Raw genomic sequence first — 17,615 nt, 5'->3', positions numbered from 1 at the left:
GGTTGGGATTTCAACACGCGGCTTCTGTGAGGACACAGCATTCAAACCACAGCGCTCCGAAAGGCTGCTCCAACAGGCTGCCCAAGCCGTAAACAGGAGCCATGCTGGCGGTGGAGGCTGCTGCTTTCTGCACAAAGAAAACCCAGCTCTGAGGGACTCTTGGGTACCTATGTGCCCCTCCTATCTGTACAGTCTGTCCTGCTCATCTGCTTAGTTTCCAAAGTAGGCCTTAGAAAGATTTCCATGAAAAGTTAAAATAATACAATTTCAAATACTTGCTATGCAGATAATTAGACGTCTTTAACATTCTGGACAGTGAGGGGTTTTTTTCTCCTTTTTTTTTTGAGGAAGATTAGCCCTGAGCTAACGTCTTCCACAAATCCTCCTCTTTTTGCTGAGGAAGACTGGCCCTGAGCTAACATCCATGTCCATCTTCCTCTACTTTATATGTGGGACGCCTGCCACAGCATGGCTTGCCAAGCAGTGTGTAGGTCCACACCACGGATCTGAACCGGCAAACTGTGGCCGCCGACGCAGAACATGCAAACTTAACCACTGCACCACCAGGCTGCCCCTTTTTTTTGTACTTTTGATGTGTTCTGGATCGGAAATTCTCTGACCATAGTCAGGATACCAAATATCATCTAAGCTCTGTACTGAGGCTGGATGGTCTGGACCACATCTTTGATTTCACGTGTAAGATTAGGAAGGTGGACTAAATAGATTTTAAGGTGACCTCCACTTCCAAATGCACATGTGTCAACAAGTCTGTGGAAAACGGAATTCTGGGGTCCTTGCATCCCCCATCAGGACCAGTCTGTGCTGCCTTGTGGGTGATATGGTTTCGCGGATGGATGAACGGCCTCAGAAGTAGGATGTTGATGGGTCTGCATCCTTCATCCTGTTTAGTTCATCACTTTCCTTCAAGGTCTTCTCTGGCAAGCGTGCACTCCTGTGACTCACCTTGTTCTGTTATGGTTGAGAAGATGGATTTGTGTTGCTTCAATGTCTCTTAAAAGATCTTCGCGGAGCTGCTCTGAGGTGAGATCAGCACCTGGAAGTTCTTTTCCTCCTTTGAGAGAGAAGTCACACCGCTCTGCTTGTAAGAACCAGCCCAACTGCCACAAAAGCAAATTCTAGGGGATACTGTCGATGCTGTCTTGGTAGAGAGAAGACGTTTGCCTCTGTTCCTGGAAGCTGTGAAGTTGAGTTGAGCCAGAGTTGAAAATACAATCTAAGAACGATAGCTTTGGGGCCATAGGAGCAGGAAATGGCTCGGCTGGAAAAAAAAACTTCCTCCTCTTCGCACCAGTCCTCCAGGGTCTCCTGTCGCCCAGGTTGTTAACTTTAGCTGGCTGTCTCCTGTGGGGAGGTCTGGGTGTGGGTGGCAGGTGGTCTGCATGGAGCTGGTTCACTCGAGACTGCTCATGCCTGGGGCAGAGGTACTGTCAGAGAAGTCATTCTCTAGGACCCATTTCGTTGTAGATTCACACACGCAGAAGGGAGGTGACGGTGGGCGTGATCCGTCCGCTGCCCTGGCAGAGCTGCTGAGCCTTTGCCTCCTACCCACAGTCCTGAAGAAGTCATTTAAATCTTGAGAACAAGTAAAACTTTCATTTCTCCAATTAGATAATCAAGCTATTCCTTGCACACACACAGCAAGACAAAACAGACGCCATCAGTTCCAAGCCCACTGGAAGCCGGATTCTATTTCCCAAGGAGCCATTTGTCACTTTGAGCCTGGGAGGAAAAATGCCTTCTCCTGCCAGGTTTCTGGGCCGGACCATCAGGCCCTGGAGCAGCCATCCTCTGCAGGAAAGGCCGGCTGAGACTCCGTCTTCACTGCTGCCTTGTTCTTGGCTGGTAACAAGGGTGAGAACTAACAGTTCCCGAGGACACGCATTGGCCGGCACTGTTCTATGTGCGTTAGGTGTCTCCTCATTTTTGCCTCACAATCACTGTAGGGTGGGGTTAGCTACTGTGCTTTCAGAAGGGGACTGAGTAACTCTCCCAAGGTTGAGACGCTCCACTTCCAATCCTGGCCGTCAGACCCCAGAGCTCGTGTCGTTCACCTGGATGGGTTAGGCTGCCTCCCAGAATTTCCACGTGGGCAGATGTTTTCCAACATTTCTTCCTAGACACAGACTCCTTTATCCAGGGGGAGTCTTGGCCAAAACACAAAAATCACGCAGAGAAGGAGGGGTTGTGGTTGAAGCAGGAGTGGCCGGGGGTCCGTGCTGCGCCTCCTGCCGCTTTCACAGCTCTCCAGCCTGTGGCTCCTGGGGCCGCCGTCCTCTTCCGAACTGACCCTTCATCGGCCTGGGCCTCTCTTCCCTCTAGTGGACCCGTGGTATTAAATTGTCAATCGTCATTATTCATGGACTCCAGATTTGTGAATTCACCTACTTCCTAAAATTTATTTGTAACCCAAAATCAATATTCACGGGCTTCCACTGTCATTTGTGGACGTGCACAGAACACTGAAATTCAACCAACGCACACGTTCCCCTCTGAGGTGGCGCAAGGTGACAGTGGGCCCTCTCGTTTCAGTTTTCATACTGTGAACAAGCTTATTTTTGCAGCGGGGGGAGGGGGAGGAGGGTCTCTTTAGTGCCATGTTTTTCAAATTTTTATGCTTTTTCTTGGTGATTTCACTGTTTAAAATGCCTGCAAGCATAGTGCTGAAATGCTGTCTAGTGCTCCTCAGCTCAAGAGGGCGGTCGTGTGCCTCACAGGGAAGGATGCATGTGAGATGAGCTTGGCTCTGGTGCGTCATAGTGCTGCTGGCGTGAGTTCACTGTTAAGGAGCCAACTATGCTAAATATATTATATACGTGTGTGTTAGCTAAGGTGTCTTTAAATAGACACACACATAAAACAATGTTGTGTATTAACTGGGTGACAAAAATATTGTGACGAGAGGCTCATGGGAACCCAACTCTGTATTTCCCCTTGGAGCCCCTAGAATTTGCTAATTCAAAGTTTGTGGCAACTGTGTGGAATGTAACAACCATGAATAATGAGAATTGACTGTTATCATTTGCTGAGAGCTTCTTATAGGCCAAATAATGTACTAAAATCTCATTTAAATTAACCCTAATTCTCAGTAACCCTATAAATGAACTATCATTATCTCCAATTTATAGATGGTAAAACTGAGGCCTGAGCACTTTGCCAGTGTCACTAAGCTAGAGGGAGGTGAAGCCAAGACTGAATAGCATGTGACTCTATTGTTCTCGTTCTTTGCTCAGTTCGTTTTGTGAATAATCCCACTTGGGCATCTTGTACAGATCTGCCACCTCCATGTCCCTGACTCCCACTGGGTTTCTTTTGCATTGGGTTGAGCACAATACTCCAACTCTTCACTCCACAGACACACAAATAGAAACTTCCCTGTCAATTCTGGAATAATTTTACAGAGAGGGCACCATGAATTTGATGCTCCAGCCACACCCTCCTCCTCTCCTGTCCCAATCTTGCTTCTGGCAGCCACTGGGGTTAGGATTTCCAGGTAAAGCAAAAATGTCTCCTAGCGGAGAGAGAGGGAAAAAAGACATAGAATGGGGACAGGGTGGACTTAGAGGGAAAAGAGCAAAAGTGATAAGGATGGGGAGGGAACAGGCAGCCTCGGCTGTCAGAAGATGCCGTGGGAGTGACGGGAAAGACCAACGGTGGGCCCAGAGGAGCAGACCCTGAGATGCACCAGTCACTGACACGTGTAAGTCTGTGTATTCTTCAATAGTTTTCATGCCTCTGATCTCATCTGCTGATCACAACCACTCTGCGTGGGTGAAGGGCATATCCTTTTTTCTACTTGGCTGATGAGAAAACTGAGGCATGGAAAGGTCTAGTGATTTGCTCAAGGTCGCAAAATTCTAATTTAATGCACATTCAGAATAGGCTATTTATATCATACAGCGAAACTCAGTAATTGCTTTCCTGGTATTTCAATTTTTAAGCCAATATGATGAACAGTCTAGGAGGAAGCAAAGATATTTTCCTTTATTTTATACTTGAATCCTTGAAATAACTATTTCAATATTTTAACATAACTACAACTTCTCTAAATTTCATGGCTCATGTTGAAGTTTGACTAAAATATAGCAAAACTGCCTTTCCTTTCAAGGGGGTCAAAATGTTTTCTGTGGATGGAAATGTGTCATGTGAATAAAGATGAAAGCAGCTTTGTTGTACTCCTGGGAACCTTCCTAGCGATATTACTAAAGTCAAGAATAGATCAGAAATGAAGAAAAGATAGGAATATAAAGAATAACTTTCATGGAAAATTGAAATCGTTCCTTTTAAAGTTCACAATTTCCACCCTGAGATAGATCTGCAGCCTTGCAGGACGGGTTCTTCCCAGATAGAAAGGTGACAGTCACGATAGGATTTTGATGCAACTGTGATTGATGTCAGCAGGTCCAGACTGTGATATTTTATTACAAATTTAACGGACACTTATTAAGCTGATTCAATGGGAGCAGCCCTGGGCTAGATGGGTCTAGATGGGAAGACGCAATCTCTGAAGGTTTTGTGGGCCGGTTAGGGCTCGAAATTCCACTGATTTGAGTTGTCGCACACCCACTGTATGCTAAGTGCTCTCTGCACCGTCATTTCATGTCTGCCTCCGCAAGCCCTCTGTTGCAAGACGAGGCTCTCTGGAGAGATTCAGGGACTCCCTTGGCAACCTGGTGGCTGCCCCCCATTTTGCACTGAGGCCTTTTGTCTCCAGGTGAAGAGCTCTTGTCTAACAGGAAACAGCTAGAGAATAACTGTGTCACAGCCTAACGGTGGGGCTCGGTCCCTGTGCAGACTGGCGCTTGCATCAATGGTGTAGAAATTCAGAATGAGGGCAAGACCCTTTTGGGCTAGAGTTATGGTGGGTTACGCTCATAGAGAAGACGAAACATGAACATTTTAGTGCTTCTTTAACAAGTGAAGTGGTTCTGGAAATATTTTCAGGGAGGAAACACTTTTTTAATAGAGAAGTTTACCTGGCTGGTTAACAGTTTTCTTTCTTGGGTTGAATGCAGTCTTTTTCATTCCATCCGTGAGCGTCTGACTCTCCTGGTGGAGACGTGGGCGCTGCTGCGGGCCTGGAATGTCCAAGGGGTAAGAATAGCGCACAGCGAGAGATGACTCCCCTGTCTCCGGTCACTGCAGTTGTCAGGAGCGCTTTGCCTCAGAGGCAAACAGCTCAGGGTTGTCTCAACTCGGAGACAGAGAAACCCACCTCCTGCTCCTGGGCCTGAATCCTCCCTTTCCTCTCTCCAGCTCTCACCGTTCAGTCTTTTGTAGCTAAGATTGTATTTATTCCTGCAAAGACTTCCCCCCTCCTTGGAGAACACAGGCTTCCGAGGTCTCCAGCAGCCTTGAGTCTGCGACGCCCGAGGAGCATGGAGCGTCTGGACTTGCTGGGATTCCTCATCGTCACGCTGAACTGCAATGTGACCATCGTGGGTGAGTGGAGGAACACCTCTGGAGTGCATGTTCTGGTCTTGTTTTCCTTGGGTTGCCTGGCCCACCCCGGGACAAAGGCCTGTGTATTGCTGGAGGGAAGGGAGCTGTGGGTTCACACTTTCTCGCAAGCGCTCATCGGCTCCCCACGGGGTAAGGACGTCTCTGTGTGAGTGCGGTTTCTCTCCCGGGGCCTCTTCTGGCTGACATTCTGGGGCTGAGTCTGAAGGCTGGAGCAGGTGGAAGGGGTATTTTTGTGCAACTCTCCTCTGGCTACATGACCAGGAAAAGAAACAATACAGTAAAAGTCAAAGAGAGATTAATGCCTTGATTACGCTTTCTTCTTGATCATCTTTTTTTTTTTTTTAGTCACTGTTCAGAATTTATGTTTATATGCTTTAGTAGCATAATACCGCTACCGTTTTTTTTTTAAAGATTTTATTTTTTTCCTTTTTCTCCCCAAAGCCCCCCAGTACATAGTTGTATATTCTTCGTTGTGGGTCCTCCTAGTTGTGGCATGTGGGACGCTGCCTCAGCGTGGTTTGATGAGCAGTGCCATGTCCGCGCCCAGGATTCGAACCAACGAAACACTGGGCCGCCTGCAGCGGAGCGCGCGAACTTAACCACTCGGCCACGGGGCCAGCCCCTTGATCATCTTTTTAGGATTTATCATTGAAGCTAAACTTATAAAGATTAGTAATTTCTCTTGTGCATTTAAATTAAATCCCAATTTCAGTTTAGCTGTTTTTTTTTCTTAACGAAGAAAGTAATAAAGATTTTTGAGTTTGATGCAGACAAGTCAAATTTTTACAGAGGTAAGAAAAAGAAATTGAGAAAAACATTAAAATATGCCCATGAAGTGATTGATATTTTTCTTACTTGTTATTTTGTAGAATTTAAACAAAATCAATTAGGTCTTAAAAGTTTGAGTCAATGGCTGTATGATGTAATGATGTTCTTTGAGTTTAACTGCCTTCATTTATAATAGAGATCTGTTTTTCTGATATTAGGTGATATTTTCTGTATCTCCTTACAAAATCAAATATTTACAAATTATTTTGACTGAGTTTTAAACATGTCCCAAAATGATCGACTCAAGACATGAAAATAGGACTTTGAAGTTATTTTGATTTCTAGGTTAGTATCATTTACTCATGATAAATTAAAGAAAAATAAACCTCGATTCATAATGAATGAAATAGCAGGAAAGAAACTCTTAATTATTGAAAAATCTGAACAATTGAATGTTCTTAAAGAAATTTTATGTCAAGGACCATAAAGCAACATTAGGTCCCAGCCTTGTGATTTACTATCTTGTGGACCATTATCATAAATAAAGAAGACAAACCGACAGTGGCAGCTTGTATTGGCTATACACAGTTACAGGAATGCACTAACATTCTTTAGAAAGCTTATTCAGCTAAGAAGAGTAAGATCTTATTTACATTATTAATTTGCTCAGCCCTGCTTTCTCTCCAGACCGTTCAGTCCAGGAGACTTTACCAAAGTCTGAACTAGAGAAGTCAGATGAAACATTTTTAGTATCTAATGCTTCTTTAAAATCTGCTAACCTCGAAGCATGTCACCGAGAAGCAGTTCTGCGCAGCCTGGGCCACGGGCCAGGGTTCCCTCAGCCCTGTCGAGGGTGCTCAAGGCCCACACGGCGGCTGTGATCGGAACACAGGCTGACTCACGTCTGGCTTCTCCAGCCTCAGCACCAGGAAAGACTTAAAACCTGTGCTTGGGAGGAAGTCTGTTTTTCTGGCCGTGACAGTGCCCCCTGCTTGCTCCTTTCCAGGGAAGATCTGGCTTCTCCTCACGATGCTGCTGCGCATGGCCGTGGTGGTCCTGGCTGGGGCTCCCGTCTACCAGGACGAGCAGGAGAGGTTTGTGTGCAACACCCTGCAGCCGGGATGCGCCAATGTGTGCTACGACGTCTTCTCCCCTGTGTCCCACCTGCGGTTCTGGCTGATCCAGAGCGTGTCTGTTCTCCTGCCCTCGGCCGTTTTCAGCGTCTATGTGCTTCACAGAGGGGTCGTGCTCGCCGCCCGCGGGCCCTGCCGGCCAGAGTGCCGTCCCGAGGGCCATGACCCCTCTGACTTGACCCCTGGGGACAGGAGCTGCCCACCGCCCTACAGGGAGGCACGCAACCTGGACGTGCCAGACTTCTCCTGCGGCTACATGGTCCACCTCTTTCTTCGGACTCTGACGGAGGCAGCCTTCGGCGCCTTGCATTACCTCCTCTTTGGGTTCTTGGTCCCAAAGAGATTCTCGTGCACCCGCCCTCCGTGCACCAGCGTGGTGGACTGTTATGTGTCCCGGCCCACGGAGAAGTCCATCATGATGCTCTTCCTCTGGGCCGTCAGCGTGCTCTCCCTCCTGCTCAGCGTCGCCGACCTGGCCTGCAGCGCGCGGCGGCGGATGCGCAGGGGGTCGGGCCGGGGGTGCGGGGCCGCGCGGGCTCCCCGGGGACAGGGCCTCGCCGGGGGCAGGAGCCCAGGGCACGTGGCCAGGGCGGGCGAGTGGGAGGGAGGGGCGGTGCCCGCTCTCCCTGCTCGGTGGGCCGGAGGGGAGGGTGCCCACAGTCCCACCGGGAGGTCGGTGTCCGGGTTGATGGAGCTTCCAGACGAGGACGAGAGTGAGGCAATGTCCTTAGCCAGCGACAAGCCGGCCAGGGCTGGCCCAGAGCCGGGGAGCAGACACCATGGAGAAGCGTCCCAGGATCTAAGGAGCGAGGGCCTTGCCGGGTCAGAGGAGCCTCCTCCAGCGCCCAGGAGCCGGCTGGCCCGGCGCTGCCTGTCCAGCCCGTTGCAGCCCCCCGCCCGGCCGGGCCCCGCGGGCAGTGTCCCGGTCCTGAGAACCAGGAGGTCAGAGTGGGTGTGAGGAGGGCCAGCACTGCCCCGCCCAAAGGGAACACGGGCGACCGACAGGCAGATTCCCTCTGGCACGTGTGACATTGCATCGCCCAACGATGCCAGGGGGAACGCCCAGAGGCAGTGAGGCGAGCTGGCAGGGGACAGACGGACTCGTGGGAGACTCCCACAGACTCTCCGCTCAGAGTTAACTTAGATTGCGGGCTTTCAGCAGACAAAGCGCCTGACGTCCTAATGCGGACCGGAAGCTAAAGCTGTGAACGGGAGAGTCAGGTTACTGATGACGCCACACTCTGGTCTCGTCTTATTCTGTAACAGAGTATGCACTTGACGGAAAGCACGTTCTCTTCCACTAATAGAGCTCGTTCATGTTTTCATGTTTTCTGGTGAATTATTATGAGATTTTTGTTTGTTTTTCTGCTTGGATAAAAGAGGGATCTGTTAGGCACTTCATCAATAGAGAGACGTTAGTTTAACTTCTCCAAACCTCTTTAATAAGATTAATCCTGACTGCATTGTGATATCACACTTCATTGTGTTATAGGAGAAATGACAAATGCAGAAACTGTGGCTAATAAACAATTGGGGTTTGGGGGAGCATCTTAGATTGTCCTTGAGTGTAAGGTGCAAGGTGCACAGCATGTGGGATGACCCCTGGCTTGCTTAGTTGTTCTGCTGTATGTTTGCTGAGCGGATGTCAGCATCCAGTAGAGGGAGCAGTTCTGTTGTGTGTAGACACGCTTCCTCCGTGTCATTGGAGAGCGTGTGGTCTGTTGCCCTGCCAGTCTTCACGTTCCGCTGGAGCAGATGGGGAGCACCGGGAATGTGGCGGTTTCCTAGTCTGTTCATACTTCTTGTGTGAATACTAGAAACACAGCTGCCTCAGGCCTTGGGCCGAGCTTCGCATGGGGCCTCTCTGCCCTTCTCCGGTTGGTCTCGGTGCCGCCTGAGTTAGAGAGTGACTCCGTGAGAGCTTTAGTGCCCTCTTTAACTGCCATATGGGAGGACACAGTGTGGCAGAAAGAGCTACTAGGGGACAGAATCAACCTGCTCACCTTCATCCAGAGAGGCCATCTGAGTGTACTTCCAGAGCTAATGACTATCCTCTGGTCCCCAAACACAAAATGGTTGAGGAAGAGGAATTGCCCTTCACTCCAGCAAACGATGAAAAAGGCAAACCAATGTGCTCATGAAACCAAGGGACACTTCTAACTGTTCTCAGGAAGACCTGGGCAAAGAAATATCTGCCAGGATAGAGGGTAACATCCTACTTGATATATCTACAGGATGTCAACGCAATTGGTTAAAACTTAAAAAAATCATCCAGAATTGGTTTTGGTGGAAAGATATTTGAATGAATGTGCCTATTTTTAACACACACAGTAAATCTCTTCCTCTCTCTGTCTCTGTCTCTCTCCTCAATCTATTGGGAGCCGTGAGCCATGACCCAGAGCCCCTTCTTCGATACTTAGATCAGGGTCTGCCACATAGGAAATGCTCAATAAATGTGATTTTTGAGTCTGATATTCAAGAAGTATTCAGGGGCAAATCTGGTTCTTGTCCCTTGCAGCGTGCAATTCTGATGGACTTCCCAAGGTTCATAGCCCCAAGAATTCTCTAAGGCTTCATTACTATTTTAAGTCAGCCCTACAGGCCCCTCAAGCACCCCAATATTAGCCTTGATAATGTGGAGTGATGAAGTCAACTCGACACATATTGGTGGTGTGTGCCCACGCAGGGCACCTGGAGAATAGCGAGGAAAGGAAAGTGGCAAGGACTGAGCTGGGGTTGCCTCCTGGCCATGTCCAGGGAGAGAACTGGGCAGAGCGTGTCTGGGTTCTTCTCCTACTGGAGTCCATGCTCAAGTGTGGGTTTACAAACAGGTGTGATTTGCCTTGGGTGGCACTGGGCAGGCTGCTTTCGGCTCTCTGCTGATGTCCGAAATCCCACTGTCAGAGAGGCAGAGCCTTGAGGTTTGTTCCATGGAAACCAGTAACTACAGTCCAGAGCAGTGGGCGCCAAGGGAGAACAGGAGAGGTGAGCAGTCAAGGGTGGGACATCTGGGTTCCTAGCCCAGATCCACCATCGCTCGGCAGGTCACTTCATGCCTCTGGGCCTCAGTTTTCTTCTCTCAGTGATGAGGGGCCCAGACACCAAGATTCCTTACTTCTCTTCAAGTTTAGGAATTCTGCAATGCCACATGCCATGTGCAGCTGTCAGTCAATTTAGCATTCATAGGAGTTAATTTATTAGGCCCTTCCATCCTGCTAACTGCCTAAGCACAGGTTTTGATAAGATGAAAATGGTAAGAACAGGACAAGCCTGGCTCAGAGGAGGGGAAGCTAAGCAGGGACAGTAGGTCAGGTCCTTGGCTGTACCGGGGCTGGAGGGAGGAGAAAGGAGGTGACAAGGATGAAGAGAACTGACTGCATTGGACCCAGAACCCAAATCTTTCATGCTTCAGGACTGTCCTCTTAATTACGAGCATTTTAACGAGAGAGGATTGCAGCTGGTTGAAGTGTGTGTGTGTGCACACCTCTGCGTGTTTTAGTTTAGTTCTTTGGTCTTTGCACAGTGTGAAAGGTTCATTAGACATTTCCCAAGCCTAACTTTCCAGGAGCTTTAATTCAGACCTCTTCCCAGGGTGGTGTCCAGTGGATTCTCGGGTGGTCTAGCAATGGTGGGAACCCATGGGTGGAATCCAGCCCGCTGGATGTCACGTGCTGCTGCTGGCTGCCTGAGGAGACAGACACGGATGGAAGTTTGTGAGGATCAGTGAGATTATGCTTGTGTTTAGCCAAGAAAAGTATTATTTACAGAATTAGTAAGTGTGACTCTTTTTTGTAGGATGGTGCAATCTACTGTGAGAACCTATTTCAAATTATCTGAGTATAAAGTTGGTTTCAGGCAAGAAATGAGGAGGGTGGTGCTTTGCCGCTGAGAGAGGGTGCATGTGGGCCTCGCAGGCACAGACTTGCCGAGGGGCTCCCAGTCGAAGGCCCTCGCCCCTAACTCCAGCATGCCAGCCCCAGGGGCGGGTTAGCGGCCGAGTCTGTAAATCCTGCCGGCTGTATTTTGGTTGTGCTGTGGGATAAATGTTTCCTAGAAATGAAGCAAATGTCTTTTCCTGCCATTTGAAATATATATTTTTCCTCCCTCCTGTCAATCACAGAGTGAATCTCTTCCTTGGGGAACTTTCTCCTCTGTGCTGTGACCTGAGAGGGAGATGTGAGTTGGCAGAAAATAGAGCTGAAAGAAGTGACTAAATTGTCTCATAAGATGTACTAGAACAAAATGAGCTTCATGGAAAATTCAGGAAATTAAAAGTCATGCAAATACTAGATTCTAGTAGAAAGAATTTCCTTCCTCCCCAGGCAGGTGGAGCAGCGAAGTGCTGAACAGGTTTAAAATGTTGAGTGATTGTAAGCAGTGAGCCCACCTGGCCATACCCTGGCTTGGCGTTCACTTCCTTGGCCATCTTACAGCTGAAGGGCTCCCTGTGCATCACCGGGCTGGGCCCTCTCCCTCCAGCCCCATGCTCCCTCCTGTAGCGACGCCGCTTGTTTTTCATACAGGCCCTGTATGTGTTTTATCAGTGGGGTAAGAAATCAGATTTCAAATCAATGGAGCCACGTTGATAAACCAGTATTTATTGAGTATCAACACTGCACCTAGCATTTAATCTCTTGCTTCTGTTTCTTTCTATGAAGCTAAAAAACCCCTCCACTTATCATATGAGAGGCCAACAGACCGGTGGGAAGAGTTCTAGTGAAAGGTCATTGTTCCAGGGCCGCTGTTCACACAACTCCTCCAGCCCTGTGAACGTTAATTTTCCCACTGCTTAAATGGGCATGTAAGGACTGCCTTACCTGGTGGGCTTGCTGGGAAGTTCAGATGACGCAGCGGATGTGGAAGCCCCCTGAGAGGGATGTAGGCGTGTGTCACGGTAACCTGTTTCCAGGAATTTGGGATGATATGATATTTGCATAAGGAGGAAGGTGTCCGCAGACTTGGGAATGCTCCCAGCCTTCTTCCCACATCCTTTCTAACCAGCAGAGGCCTCTCTTGGACCATATTTAGTATGCAATATTTATAAGCACCAAAATGTTAATTTGTTTCTGGTGGTACCTCTTGACCATTTCACTCTCCTCCTTGCTTGCTTATCTCTACCCAGAAAAAGCAGGATTTAAGAACTCCCAGCAGTAGCTCTGGGAATTGTATTTGGTTACTTTGGATAACAGAGGGAATGGGAAATTAGGGGTAATGGAGAAATTGTGGGCAATCTGGCCTCATGGGAAGTAGATAATTTAACAAGACAGTGATTCATCGTGTATAACACATCTTCTTTATCCATTCATCCATCGATGGGCACTTAGGTTGCTTCCAAGTCTTGGCTATTGTAATAATGCTGCAGTGAACATAGGGGTGCATGTATCTTTTTGAGTTAGTGTTTTTGTATTCTTTGGATAAATACCCAGAACTGGAATAACTGGATCATATGGTAGTTCTATTTTTATTTTTTTGAGGAATCTCCATACTGTTTTCCATAGTGGCTGCCCCCATTTGCATTCCCCCCAACAATGCATTAGGGTTCCCCTTTCTCCACATCCTCATCAACACTTGTTATTTCTTGTCTTTTTGATGATAACCATTCTAACAAGTGTGAGGTGATATCTCATTGTGGTTTTCATTTATGTTTCCCTGATGATTAGCGATGTTGAACATCTTTTCCTATGCCTGTTGGCCATGTGTAAGTCTTCTTTGGAAAAATTATCTATTCAGGTCCTCTGCCCATTTTTTAATTGGATTGTTTGGTTTTTTTCAATATTAAGTTTTTTGAGTTCTTTACATATTTTGCATATTGACCCCTTATTGGATATATCATTTGCAAATATCTTCTTCTATTCAATAGATTGTTTTTTTTGTTTTGTTGATGGTTTCCTTTGCTGCACAAAAGCTTTTTAGTTTGATGTGGTCCCATTTGTTTATTTTTGCTTTTGTTTCCTTTGCCTGAAGAGACAGATCCAAAAAGGTATTGGCAAGACCGATGTCAAAGAGTTTCCTGCCTGTGTGTTCTTGTAGGAGTTTTATGGTTTCAGGTCTCACATTGAAGTCTTTAATCTATTTTCAGTTTATTTTTGTATATGATAAAAGAAAGTGGTACAGTTTTATTCTTTTGCATCAGGCATAAAAAAGAATGAAATCTTGCCTTTTGTGACAACGTGGATGGACCTAGAGGGTATTATGCTAAAGAAATGTCAGACAGAGAAAACAAATGGTGAATGATTTCACTCATATGTGCAACCTAAAAACAAAAATGAACAAACAAAACAAGACAGCAAGAGACTCCTAGATACAGAGAACAAACTGGTGCTCACCAGAAGGGAAAGGGGTCAGGAAATGGGTGAAATAGGTGACAGGGATTAAGAAGCTTAAACTTTCAGTTATAAAATAAATAAGTCATGAGGATGTAACATATGGCATGGGAAATATAGTCAATAATATTGTAATACACCAGTATGTTGTATGGTAACAAATGGTTACTAGGCTTGTCACGGTGATCATTTCATAATGTATATACATGTCAAATCACTATGTTGTACACCTGAAACTAATATAATATTGTACATCAATTACACATCAATAAAAAGAAAGAAGACAGTTATTCATCCTTTTGGGGTTGAAATGCAGTCCCTTATTTCTAATTTATTGTCTTCATTTTCCCCACAAGTGTCTAATTGCCCTTTTCCCTGGCTTTTCACCTGATCAGGCAGTAAACTGCAAACGTTTGGCTTGGGATGCAGATTGGTAATAAGATGACAGCTGAGACAGACAATGGTGGAACCGGGTTGATGTTGCAAAGCGTATGGTGCGACCACTCGGGAAGCTGTTCGGTGGGTGCCAACAGAACGCAGCTCTTCTTTATTCATTTAAGATTCCTCCTGGCAGCCGCTTACTAAACAGCTAAAAATTCTTTTATGGCTATAACTTGTCAAATAAGGTGTCTGGAAAGGGGCGTGAGGTCTCCCCCTTGCTTTATGAAGCGATGCGTTATTTTACGTTTAAGAATTTTTTTCCCCTTGTGCTTTAGAAAGTTAAAGTGCTTTTGATCTCAGAAATAGCATTTGAGAGACAATTAAATGTCTATAAATTGGTCTTCCTCACCTGGGATATTTGATCTGAAAAGAGCCTCAGGCATTATTAAAGCTCACACTAAGCATATCTGGTGCCATTTCCTTTGGAACTAAAACTGCAGTAGTTTCATAGAGGTGGTCTGTGGGATTGGCCATTAGAAGGAAACAAAGTCTCATGCTTTTATAGCAAGTTCATCAAATTTTGTTGTGTGCCCAAAGTGGTTCTTTAGAGAGAAGTTAAGAGAATGGTTAAGACATACTTCAGGGACGAGGAACTATTTCCACTATCTCATTAACTAAGGGCTTTGAGAACATTGCTTTTCTTTGTGCATCTTTATTTCCTCCTCTGAAAAAAAAGTGTCACTCTTCTACCTAGAAATGTGATATTTATTGTCAGACTGTAGATTAAGTAGTTTTTACCCTTTTGGAAGTAAGATAAATGTAAATATTGAAGTAGCCCATTCAGTCCGTGTATTTATTGAGCATCTTTTATATGTCTGGTACTTGTGTAAGGCATGGGGTGAGTTACAAGAGAAAGATCAGGAAAGACCATCTTTGTGTTTGATAATCTCTTTTGATGACACAATTGGGGAATCAAAGAGGGCAACATGCACTCAAAAATGAAATTCCATGATTCAGGCTTGAATATTTCACCATAAAATTTCTATTTTTTAGAAGTAAACCACCATCGAACTAAAAGCAAAACTTGTTGCAAAAAGTAAAGGAATTGGGCCACCTCCATCACTCCCTCGACAAATGGAGGACAGCTGGGCCTTCTGTGTTCTCCCACCTTCCTGCGACCCTTGGCTCCCCCGGTGCCTCCCCCATCAGGTACCTGCCCCCTCACTGCCCTCTCTGATCCTGGCTCCTGACCCAGACTTCACCCTCAGGTGGCCTCCCCAGACCATTCCTCCCAGTACCAACCTCAGCCGTGGAATCTCCCATCTGCCAGGGATCTTAGTGACTTGAAGTTAACCAGCTTATTTGATACCTGAGGAAACGAAGGTCCAGGAAGGTGAGGTAACTCATCTAAGATAATCTGCTCCGTCGGTGGCCAAGCCTTCTCACTCCCAGCTGTTTTGGCTCCTTCTTGAAGGTAGTCGAATAGAAGGGGTTCTTTTCACAAAGCTTACTGTTCACACTAGAGTAAGCTTTCTAGGAGCATTAACAAGTTGCCAGAGGGTTCAGGGTCCCAGGAGAACGAGTCTTTAATAGTGGTATTTGAGGCAATATGAGAGGCCTACAGTAGACCCAGCCAGCCCTGGCGGTCCAGGGGTTAAGATTCAGTCCTCTCACTGCTGCAGCCCAGGTTCGTTTCCTGGTCAACCACACCACCCGTCTATGGTTGTGACACTGTGGTGGCTGCGTGTTGCTGTGATGTGGAAAGCTCTGCCACTGCTATTTCCAATACCAGCAGGGTCACCTATGGTGGACAGGTTTCAACAGAGCTTCCAGACTAAGACAGACTAAGAAGGACCTGGCCACTAACTTCCAAAAACGTTGCCATGAAAACCCTGTGAATAGCAGGGGAGCATGTCTGATAGAGCGCTGGCAGGTGAGAGGTGAGAGGGTGGGGTTCTGCTCTGCTGTCCTACACAAGGTCACTAGGAGTTGGAATTGTCTCTACAGCACTAACAACAGTAGACCTACGGAAGAAGAGTGAAATTGGTGTTTGATTACAAATCAAATTGGCAAACATTTCTTGCAGTTAAAGAAACTACAGTAGAAATATAAGAACATAGAAGTTTTGAAAGAATGCCCCATTCTTCCTCTGTAACACAATATCCTAATCTGTATTCTTAGCTTCTTAGGTTTTAAAATTTATAATTGTATTTGTAATGCTTATATTCTGCTTTTTTCACTTGCTAGTAAATCATATACATTTTTCATGCTTCTCCTATCTCCTAAGTTAGGAATTTGAATGACTGCACCACAGTCCAGCTAGCGACGGTGCTCTCATCATCTCCCCTAGCCTCTGTGGTTGAACATTTATGTTGTTATTGAATGGAATGCTTCTAGCTTTTTGATATTAGAAGATAAAATAGCATGGCTACACAGGCCTTTTCTCTTATTTGGATAATTTCCTTAGGGTAGATTTCCAGAAATTTTTATTAAGTTTCCATACATTCTCAACTGGCTGTTAAGCTAGTCGTGACCACACGCAGACTGCTATTTGTGATGCTGCCATAATTTTATGGGTTGGATGTAAAACGCTAACCTTGAAGATGCCATTTCCTTCTGGTGGGTTGTCTAGAGTGTGGGTGACCTCCCTCCACGTGGATGGTACCTGAGCTCTCCTCACTAGCCTGTCAGTGAAGTTTCCCAGGGCGTGTAACTGAGTCAGAGATGAAGCACATTAATTCTATTTTATAACTATATTTTAGTAATTAACCAGTTACTAAAATAGTTATACTTACATATTAGGGAATTTGAATTCAATAAGATTTACAAATTGGGCCAACTTTTAAAAGAACTTGATCAGCTAGGTGTGTTTAAAGGTCTCTTACGTTGTAATTATTTAAATCTTGATTGTCCTCCATGCTTGAGGAAATTGCCTTTCTGGAATAAATTTTAGTCTAGTTTAAACTGAAAACTCAATTCTCTCTTTTCCAGCCTATGGCTCCCAGCTGCCCTGATTAGGATTGGCTTGTCCGTGGCTCCTCTGCCTGACCTACTTTATTTGAAACTGGGAGCCTGCAGCCCATCCACGCCTTGGCAACAGGGCTGCTGAGAAGGAGTTGTCTAGAGGGGCCAGATGTACAGGAGGCGGAATGCACATGACTCCATGACTGGTTGGATTGGGAGAAGGAGGAGGAGGAAGAGATCCTGGCTTGGTTTACTTGGTTGTGTTCACTGTAAGAGGAAGCCCTGGGGAAGGAGATGGATGCCGATGGTTCCCGGTTTAGAGGTGCTGAGGGTGTCGGCGGAGCGTTTAGGAGGAGATGGCTAGTGGGAAGTTGGACTTATTGGCCGAGAGCTCAGAGAGGGGTTGGCCGGAGATAGATTTGGGAATAATCAGGAGAGGGCTGCTGTCAGATCCTTAGCTGTTCCTCCCAAAGGCTCTACCCTCTGCTCCAGGTGACCCCATACCTCCTTGGTAACCCTAAGGGACAGGTGGTATCAGCCAGCTCTCAGGATCCCTGCAACCACT

The 17,615-nt window shown here is 46.5% G+C and overlaps 1 protein-coding gene across 1 annotated transcript; it reads left to right on the top strand.

The window, feature by feature from the left end:
* The first annotated feature begins 4,707 nt into the window (after nt 1-4,707).
* On the top strand, nt 4,708-9,699 carry GJD4 (gap junction protein delta 4). The gene is made up of 2 exons (XM_014829261.3): nt 4,708-5,460; nt 7,256-9,699. Exons 1-2 carry the CDS (start codon nt 5,397-5,399, stop codon nt 8,338-8,340), a joined length of 1,149 nt encoding a protein of 382 aa, XP_014684747.1. The 5' UTR covers nt 4,708-5,396; the 3' UTR covers nt 8,341-9,699.
* The last annotated feature ends 7,916 nt before the right edge of the window (nt 9,700-17,615 follow it).

The sequence above is a fragment of the Equus asinus genome, chromosome 29 (genome assembly GCF_041296235.1).
Source record: "Equus asinus isolate D_3611 breed Donkey chromosome 29, EquAss-T2T_v2, whole genome shotgun sequence".
In the NCBI taxonomy this organism is placed as follows: domain Eukaryota; kingdom Metazoa; phylum Chordata; class Mammalia; order Perissodactyla; family Equidae; genus Equus; species Equus asinus.
This window is presented reverse-complemented; position numbering and strand designations above follow the sequence as displayed.